The sequence below is a fragment of the Cucumis melo genome, chromosome 11 (genome assembly GCF_025177605.1).
Source record: "Cucumis melo cultivar AY chromosome 11, USDA_Cmelo_AY_1.0, whole genome shotgun sequence".
Taxonomy (NCBI): domain Eukaryota; kingdom Viridiplantae; phylum Streptophyta; class Magnoliopsida; order Cucurbitales; family Cucurbitaceae; genus Cucumis; species Cucumis melo.
In genome coordinates this window covers 22,904,588-22,914,979 of record NC_066867.1, presented here as the reverse complement: position 1 = coordinate 22,914,979, position 10,392 = coordinate 22,904,588, and the positions used below count along the sequence as shown (strand labels likewise).

Genomic DNA, 10,392 nt, shown 5'->3' with positions numbered 1-10,392 from the left:
TATTTGTATTTTTAATGTTGTAACAATTTTTTTTTTTTAGTTTTCTCAAATAAATAAATATGTTAGTTAATAAATTTTAGTCAATAGTAATTTAATCTTTTATTTTTAAATTTATAATAATTTAAGTTCCTGAAATATAAAAAAAGACCATCAAACTAAGATGTCAATTTTTATTATTTTATAATGTATACTTTATATTTTTCAAAAATTAAAATTTGAGTTTTCAATTACTTTCTTGGTTTATTTATGCAAAAAAAAAGTATCATTAAATTTTATCATTAATTTATACGAAAGAAACTAAACTATCACCAAATTTGAAGTTTAAAGAGTAAAATTGTTATAAAATTGAATTTAATCAATTGTTGCTCTATAGATTATGTAATTTTTAAGATTTAAATTTATTCAAAATAGAGAAATTAAGTGTGAACATGATTACTGAAAATTAAATCTACTGCACATTTTTAAAAAGATAAAGGACTTGTTTGTTAAATTTAGTGAATAATTTGTATTTGATAAGTAATTTGAATATTGTGTTTATGAAAATAGCATTTGTATTTTATGACTGCAAATAATGCAAAGTTTTGAAAACAATATTTATTATATCTTTTATCGTACCAAATTTCAATTTTGAAAATAAGAAAAAGAAAACTTATATTAAAATGATAAAAATGTTTATATAATTGTAATATTTAGGTTATAAACTTAGATTATTTTTATTAAATTTAAACATATAAAATATAATAATATATTAAAAATATGTTATATTGCAAAATAATATATACTTTTACAAAAAAAAATAATAAAAAATAACATGTTAAATTTTTCACGATATTTAAAACAATATAACAAATTTTTAGATTTTATCAATTATAAACACAGAAAGATTTGTATGGATGTTTATATATGTTTGTCATTGACCAAATTTAAAAATTAGTTATATTTTGTAAATATTTTGATCTTATTATTATAATTAAAAATGTCCCTCTAAATTAATTGATAATAATTTATAATTAAACTTAGTAACTGAGTTTTTTTTATAAAAGCATAGTTATATAATTACTGCATTTAATTCTATATTTTTTTTAATGAATATTTAAAAATATTAAAACGCAAAAAAAACTTGGAATGGATTATATAAATTTTTTATGAATTTTGTTATCTTTTTCTTAAACAATTTCTATTATTTTGCTGTATTTGAAAAGGTTGAATATATTTTGAAAGATTATTTAAATTAAAATCAAATTTTTAAAGAGATATTTTCAAAAATAACAAAATATTGAAACTATTTACAAAATATACCAAAATTCATCAAATTCTCTACGGTCCATTTGAAAATTTTGTTATATTTTGTAAATAGTTTCATTTTTTCATGCTATTTATGACACTTTCTCATTTTTTAATTTGTTATCAAACATATATTTAAAAGAAAAAGTGTCAAAATAGAAAAAATATTTAAGTTTTTTTTTTTTTTTTTTTTGTAGAAAGTGTAAATAAGGTTTTTTTTGTATTATTTTTTTTAAAACCCTATTTAAAAACACTAAATAAAATACCAAAGAAGAAGGTCTTTCGGATGGGATACCAAACAAAATGTTAAGAGATTGGTATTTTCCTAAAACGAATAAAATAAATAAAAATAAAAATAAAAACAAAAACATCAATATTTGTGTTTGGATTTAATTTTTATAATTAATATGAAAGATAGATGGTAAAATAATTTGGGTATTTTCTTAAGAAGGAAGGTTGGTTTAAACTTGAAATTAAATTATGATTATGAGGAGATACCATTGAGTCCTTCGTTAAAGTTAAATTGGGTATATGATAACCAATTTACATTACATATCAATCCCTCATTTCATAATTAATAAAAACATCACAATAATATTTTAAAATACACACACAACAATCATCATAACTCATAACTCATAACTCATAACTCATAACTCATAACTCATAACTCATAACTCATAACACACACACATACAAAAATAAAAATAAAAATAAAAATAAAAATAAAAATGCCCTGGAATGGAATAACAATGATTAATATTAATAATAAAGGAAAATTCAAACCGTTGCAATTGGGTCCAATTTTACGTTATTACCCTTCATCGCTTCAAACCTCGGCTCCTTCGCTTCAAACTTCAGCCCTGCATAAAGCTTCATATAATCCTCGAATACAAATTTTGGGTATATTTCATTTTTCTCCTCCGCCACCAGACTCGGCGCCGGAAATATCACCGCGTCACTTCCCGGATTGTAAAACGACGCCAACGACATTCTCCCTTCCCCTTCCGGCTGCGCAATTACTCTGTGCAAAACACTTTTATATTTCCCGTTTGTAATCACTTCCAGTTGATCCCCGATATTCACCACCATCGAGTGCCGTACCGGAGGCACGTCCACCCACTCCCCGTCCTTCAACAGTTGTAAACCACTCACTTTGTCGTCTTGAAACAGAAGGATTATCCCCCCCGCGTCGGTGTGTGCTCGGAGGCCTTTTATTAGATCTGGGTTTGGACAAGGTGGGTAATTGCTGACTTTTGTGCCGAAAGTTGGGCCGTTGGATCCGTGGAAAGCGTTTTTCAGATATGATTTTGGAAGGTTGAGATTTTCGCAGAGTAAATCCAGGAGGAGTTCCGCCAGTGTTTCTAATTTTGAGGCGAATTGTTTCATTACGGATTTGTAATCGTCGGATAGTTCTGGGAGATCGGCGATGTTGGAGACCGGGAGATGACGGAGGAAGAAAGTGCTTTCCCAGTCAACATCTTTGACTTCTGTTACGACGTCGTTTAGTCCTTTGCTGGCTATGTGTTCTTTGAATCTCTCTTCCATACATTTCTTGTAATGTTCTTTTGTTAATTTCTCTACTTTGTCTAGAAATTCTGGCTCTATTCCATGGTTTAGTACCTTTATTAATCAAATTCAAAAGGTTAATCAACTTTAATCCACATATATATTGTCACACACTCGTTAAATAATATAAAATTATTTATATATATATATATGTATGTATATAAAAAGAAACGTAAGATAGATTTACCTCAAAGAAACCCCAGTTTTCACAAGCATCTTTGATTTTGGCTAAGATGGTCGGTCGCTCTTCACCATTAAGCTTCTCCAAGTTGATGATTGGGAACTCCATTTTTTTTTTTCTTTTGTGTGTGTTTTGTGTATGTTTTATTATTGTCTCTCTTGGGGCATTTGTTGGGGGTATTTATAGGGGATTTTGAAGGGAGAGGAACATAAGGAATTTATGCACACTAGTGGAAATTTTGGATTTAAAAGAAAGAAAGAAAGAAAGAAAGAAAAACAAAAACAAAAACAAAAATTAAGAAAAGGCAAAGGGAAATTAAAATTGAAGATGATGGGTAATGGGTAATGGGTAATGGGTTGGCTTTGGTTGGATGAACAATATCCACAAGCTTGGAGTTTATGGAATGGGACCCACTTTCTCTAACATTTCCGAAACCTTTCACTACTCAATAAAACAAACACAAACACAAACACAAACACAACTAATTTTTTAGTGTAAATTTTCACACTCTTCTATCCATTTGATTAATCACTTTCTTTCTTTTTTTTTCGCTAATACTAATTACATAAAGTTTTGCATAAATTAATATCGAATACTTTTGCTAAAGTTCACTATTTTTTTCCCAAAAAAGAAAGAAAGAAAGAAAGAAAAAAAGGCCTGTTTTGCCAATTTTTCTTTGAATAAATTAGTGCAATTTCACGTCCTACCTATCTTATAGAATTAATTAAAATGCATGAAAAAAAAAAACATTTATAAAACAATATATAATTTAAAAGTTAAGAATAAGATTGGAAGAAAATAGGGTGTAGTTATGATTAAATTAAAACATGTATGGTCCAAAATTAGTATGGAAGATGACAAATTTAGCGTCAAAGTTGTGTTTTTTTCTTTAAGAAAGAAAGAAAGAAAGCAAAGCAAAGCAAAGGCAAGCAAAGGCATGGCTGCGCTGCCAAAGGCAAAAGGGCATAAGTATAAGTATAAGTATAAGGCATAGAGTTTGGTTCACCACAAATTGGGAATTTGTTAAGAAAGTGACCCCGCGCAAGGTAAGGAAGGTGCCCATACCATTTCCTATCCCCCCCCCCTCCCCCAACGACTTGGAATAACTCTTCCCCTTTTCATTGGGACCTCTCTTTTGCATCTATTAATATTTTAAATATATAACTAATATGGATTTTTAGAAAATATAATTAAAATAGTAATAAGATATAAAATAAAAATAATAGTAAAATGTTATGAAGCAATGTATCCCTATCCCTATCCCTATCCCTACCTAAATCTAAATCTAAATCTAAATCTAAATCTAAATCTAAATCAACTTGTTTTCTGAACCATTCTTTTATTTCTACGAAAATCACCTTTCAAACGGATTCTAAATATTAATCTTACAAATACTACTCTCTATCTCATTATATCTTTCATTTTTGTTTCTATATTTCACCCTATATTATTACTATTTTTCTTTCCATTCAACTCATCAAAATAATTATTTCTTTCCCTTTTCTTTTAATTCCCTTCCCTTTTCTTCTTCTTTTAACTTTTATTAATATAACAAACCGTTAAAATATTTATTTATCAACGAATATAGCCATTTTTTAAATATTCTAAGTTTGTCATTCCTTTTCATTACCTTTCTTCTCTTTCTCTATTGTGGTATTTTTTCTTCTTTCCACCGTCTTTCCATTTTCTTCTTCTACAATTTTTCTTTTATTTTAAAATTTTTTTCAGACGGTTATTTGGTTCTTTGACATATTATACCAAAATATATATATAAAAAAAAAAGTTTAGATTTGGCTCCAAATTTAAGTGATCATTTAACGTACCAAATAATCTTTAAAAAAATCCTCATCTAAACCATTGTGTAGCAAAAAATATTGAACAAAAATCATTAGTCCAATCTAAATAGGAAAAAATTATTTAGAATTGAAGTCAAATGAAGAGCCAAATTTTAAACAATCATGTACCAAACAATAGCAAAATCATGGTGTGTAGTTATTGAAATATTTTTGGTTTGTGGACTGTTTTTGATTTTGAAATTGGTATATAAGGTGTAAATATTTGGATGGTTTTATATATATTTGTCCTTTTAGAGTCAAGGTTTGTTTAGTTTTGAAATGTAGTTAGTCAAAGTATAGTAATTTAGGACTTTGATCTAATTCAATTTGTCTATATTTAGAAAGATTGGTTCTTTATCTAACTAACTTCAGTTTCTCCAAAGTATATATATATTTTTAATTTCCTAAAAGAGTTGCAGAAAAAAGTATTAAAGAAAAAAGATGGATCAATGTGGCTGCTTTTGCACAACACAATAAAGACTTATTGCTTTCTTTATTTATTATAATACATTCTTCCACTTTAAGACTAAAAGACTCTTCTTCCATTACTTTATTAAATTTATTATTCTATTTTTCTTAACAACTAAATCTCAATAACAATTGGAGTAGGTTAACACATCAATTATATTATGTTAGGTCTTCCCCAAAAGAGGGTAATATCCTGTCTATCTACATTTTAGAATTTGTTTCCACTCAAATTCATTTGATTTCAATACCATAATAATCAATAATCGATATATATATATATATATATATATATATATATTAGTTTCATATGATCGTCTTTAGGTCAACCTTGTCCTCGAAAACAATAACATATAGATGTTGAGCTTGTTTCTGTTTTTAAATGCCAAACAAAAATAGTTCAAATAATAAAGTTGTTTATTCATTAAGCAATCATTTTAGATAGAAAATCATGTCCTTAATTAAAGTGGAGTACATGAATGTGTTAGTTAGTTAGTTGATTAATATAAAGCATATTATTACAGTGTGTACCTCTCCAAAAAGAAAAAGTGTATATATATAGTGGCATATTGATCGTGAGTTTTTGCTATTTGAGTTTATGGTTCAAAAAAGCCAAGAAAGAAAGAAAGAAAAAAGGAGATAAGCTTGGGGGTTTATGATAGGGGCCATATTCATGAACAATTGAATGCATCACATTTTCTTTTTCTTTTTTCACTCAAAAACCAATATGGTAAAGGAAATGGAAAGAAAGAAAGAAAGAAAGAAAAAAGGCATTAATATGAATAGTGACACACTAACAATATAATACAGTAAGTGGGGCAAAGAGAGAGATGTAGATTGATTTAGATACATCGTATGTCCTTAAATGGTTTACAAATTGAATATAATTAAAATATATACACATAGTCTAGTCTACATAGTATCCAATCTGATCATAGTAGCTAACACATCTATAGTTTGATTTTTTTTTTCTTCAATCTGAGTTTAAATAGATACAAAATCTAAAATTTAGAAATATAATTGTGAAATTTTTTTTAACATTTAATCAATTATATAAACATAATTTTTAAATATATATATATATATAAAAAAATTAAAAAAAAAGTTATTGTAAGTGTTTAAAAAAATATTTATATAAGGAATGTGTGTGGTTGAATGAAGGAAGGCGTCAAAGTAGAGTATGAGAACAGTGAAGGAGAACACTCACAAACTCAAACAAACCACAAAACCAATATAAAAGAGAGAAAACCAACTAAAGCAAACCATGAGAGACCCTATGAACCGCGGAGATAAAATAAATAATATGTTTTTTCTTTTGATTAATTAGTTTGCAACTTAAACATACATTTTTCCCCTAATTAGTTTATCCAAAGATAAGGCATGCATTTCATTTCATCCCCACCATATTAATTATGAACTATTTAAACCTTTTTTTAGGGTGCTTAACTCTTCCATTTTAAGTTATTTACCGAAAACAAAACTAATTGACAGTGTTGGAGATCTAATATCGTTGAATTAATTTTGTTTTTCTAGCTTCCATTCAATTCTTACAACTGTATACATATTATTACTACATGTCATATGTTTCCTTATCTACTTTGTTTTTAATCTTAACTAACCTTAATTATTTTTTACTTTTATTTTTTTCTACTTTATTCATCACGTACACATCAAATATAATCTTTCATTTTGTATAAAAATTGAACACCCTCCATTCTAAGGTATTAACATTCTCTATTAATTCTCTTTTAACCATTTTTATAATCTCAATTCTTTTTTCTTTTTTCTTTTTTCTTTTTTTCATTTTAGAAGATTCCAAACTTAAATCACACTAATAATATATATAACAACATTTTTAAAATAATTGCAAAACATAGCTAACCCCAAACACATTGTTATTCTTGTTTAATTTAGTGCTACCGAAGATTGTCGCGTTTATTTTTCACCTTTTATAAACACATGCTTTTTTATTTTCACACGAAACACTCTTATTTTTTTCTTTATATTTTGGCCAAGATATTTTTTTAAAAAAATAAAAGTGAATTAAATTAATTATTAAAATAAAAATTATAATATTAGTTCCTAAATATTTTAATCAATATACTTTCGAGGTATCCAATTTTTAGTATTTGTACCTTAAATAAACCTTAACTTCTATCGAAACTAATAAAATAATATTGATAGTTTTTAGGTACGGAAATAAAATATGGGAGTTCATTTTTAAAGCTTATCGCAAGACTGCAAATAATTAACAATTTTTAATATAAAAAAATCGACTAGATTTAAAATTTACTAAAAATAAAATAAAATGATTTATTTAGTTTAACTTTTCCATCACTTAAATTTTGAAAATAAGTTATTTTAAAAAGATGAAGTTTTGAATCCAACCAACTAATTGATAAGGAGAGAAATAGTTTATCTATCTTACAAGGGATGTGAAGTTCTTGATCCTTGAGAATTATGATAGGATATTTGATAGGAGAACCGATTGTCAATAAGATGAGTAACTTATCTATTTTATAAGGAGTGTGTGAGTCTTGTTAATTTAATTTTTCTAAAGTGGAATTTCCAACCTCTCAATACAAAAAAAAAAAAAAAAAAAAAAATTTGAAACTTAAAAATAGAAAAGAGAGATCCAAATTAATTAAATTAAGAATAAAAATGAGATGTTGTGTCACCTTTGCTACAAGAAAACAAGAAACAATGACAAAATTGGAGGAAACAAGATCTATAATGATTAGAAAAGGATTTGAATTTAAAACAAAGACAAAAAAAAGAAGAAGATAAAAGTAAATGATTGATAATTGTATATATACAGGAAGAATATAACAGGAAGAAAGAGATGTAAAGAAAAAAGAGCGTAAAAAATAAATAAGGTAAAAGTAAGCATATAGAGTTCCAAACTTAATTTAGTTTATGATAATTTTATTATGAAAAGAAATGAGTTTAGGATAATTAATTAATGGGTTAACAATAAGAATATATATATATGTAAAATGTGTATAGAGTGTAAAAAGGAAAGGAAAGGAAAGTTTTTAAAAAGCGTTTGATGGAATTAAATAATAGTAATAGAATGGTATGGGTTGGAATTGGGAGAAGAGGCATCAGCATGGTTTATAATAAGCCTTTGATTTTGACATATTCGATCATAAAGCTTCGCATGTGCAGTGTACGAAGTGGACTAACACAAACACCACACTCAACTCAATTCATTTTTCAATTTTTTTTTTTCTTTTTCTTTGCTTTTCCTGTTTGGAAATAAGCTCTTATGGATTCAACATAACCACTTAATGATTTAAAAGTGAAAGGAGGGGGTATACTTTTGGTTATTGGTTTGAGATAATTGATAAGAGAAAGACAAGCAACGTGCAAAAGATGTGTGTGTGTGTGTAAAGTAAAGTTAGTTATTTTGTTAGTTCCGTATTGAATATTTTTATTCTATTTTCATCTTTACTTCTTTTATCACTTCCTCTCCTTTTTGTTTTTCTTCCAACTAAACTATTTTATTTCACTACTTTGCTTTTCCTCCTTTCTTCCTTCCTTCCGCTTCCTATATTGTCTTCTCAAATATAATCAATTCCCTCCTCCACTACTTCACTCTATCCTACATTTAACTCACCACGTAACTACGTCAATAGTGTACATGTATTTCTGCTTCTCTTCAACCATGTCCACCTCAACACGTATTCATCTTATCTCCTTGCCTACACTTAGACCTTCTCCAACCAACCCCCTAATCACCCAAGTACAAATAAAACACACGTATTTATGAAATATTTAATTACCACTAAATATGATTCCAACACATTTAATCGAAAGATACTAACACTTACCCATTTGTTTCTATTATTGGAAATGACTTATTGGGCTTGGCCCAAATAGCAAAACCATCAAACTTTGTCCCACATGGATAAATCTTGAAGTGGGATGAGGAAATATAAACTCCTATCTTTGAAGAGGACTACAAACCAAGTTAGTGGTGATAGCAAAACCCTGTCCCACACGCACGCCGCCGATCGTCCGGGTTTGGGCTTGTGCGAAAGATAGGAATATAATTTTATTTTTTATCTTTAGGAGCCAAGGGACACGTGTAACCTTTTTAGACAGTCAAGACATTCACGTACGTGAAACGTGTCCAACATTCTCTCTGCCAGACTTTTGCGAAGTTCGCTCTCGTCCTCTTCTTCCCGTTAAAGACTCTCCTCCATGCACTTCCTCCCTCACCCCCTCTATAAATTGGAGAGCACCCATTCATCAAATCACACAATTCACTTTAATCCTCTCTTCCTCTCATTCGCCCTGTGTTCTAAGCTTTTATAAGCCCTTTGTTTCTATTCCCTGTACTTACGAGTGCACATTCGTACCAGGGAAGCTGTGTTAACCTTGGGGAGCAAACGATATAACGATTAGCACCACGGTCAGCCGAAATTGCTTTCAGGGCAGTGGTTCGTCATGACACAGCAATAATTCTGATCGACCTTACCTTCTAACAATCTGAAAGCAATTATGTCGATCAAGACCTCCAACAAAATCCTACCGGACCTGTCTAAACTTGAGCCACTCGACGGAACAAACTACCGCCGTTGGTCCCAAAAGTTGCTAATCTTCTTTGAGCAACTAGAAGTTGATTATGTCCTCACTACAGATCTCCCGTCATCTGACCCCCCAACTACCACGTCAACATCCTCTAATCCAGAATCATCTACGGGGCCTCTTACAACTGTCGCTGTCACTGATCAAGTAAAGAAGGACCAAGTGATTGATCCTGAAAAATATGCAAAGGATAACAAGACCGTTCGAGGACACCTGTTAAACCATATGTCGGATCCGATGTTTGACCTCTTCGTAGTCCAAAAATCTGCCAAGGACATTTGGAGCACCCTGGAATCACGGTATGGAGGAGATGATGCTGGACGGAAAAAATATGTAGTTGGAAAATGGCTACAATTCCAGATGACTGACGACAAACCAGTCGTGGAACAAATACATGAGTACGAGAACTTGGTGGCAAACGTCCTGTCTGAAGACATGAAGATGTGCGAAATACTTCAAGCAAAT

The 10,392-nt window shown here is 28.9% G+C and overlaps 1 protein-coding gene across 1 annotated transcript; it reads right to left on the bottom strand.

The window, feature by feature from the left end:
- Positions 1-1,796: 1,796 nt before the first annotated feature.
- Positions 1,797-3,186, bottom strand: LOC103496355 (1-aminocyclopropane-1-carboxylate oxidase). Its single transcript, XM_008458183.3, has 2 exons — positions 3,041-3,186; positions 1,797-2,907 (listed from the first exon to the last, which is right to left on the bottom strand). Exons 1-2 carry the CDS (start codon positions 3,140-3,142, stop codon positions 2,065-2,067), a joined length of 945 nt encoding a protein of 314 aa, XP_008456405.1. The 5' UTR covers positions 3,143-3,186; the 3' UTR covers positions 1,797-2,064.
- Positions 3,187-10,392: the final 7,206 nt, after the last annotated feature.

Bases quoted from the DNA above. Each gene is read 5' to 3' on its own strand.
- LOC103496355 (XM_008458183.3), bottom strand. From the start codon at position 3,142: ATGGAGTTCCCAATCATCAACTTGGAGAAGCTTAATGGTGAAGAGCGA. The intron at 2,908-3,040 runs GTAAATCTATCT...TGATTAATAAAG, and splicing joins AAAACTGGGGTTTCTTTGAG to GTACTAAACCATGGAATAGA.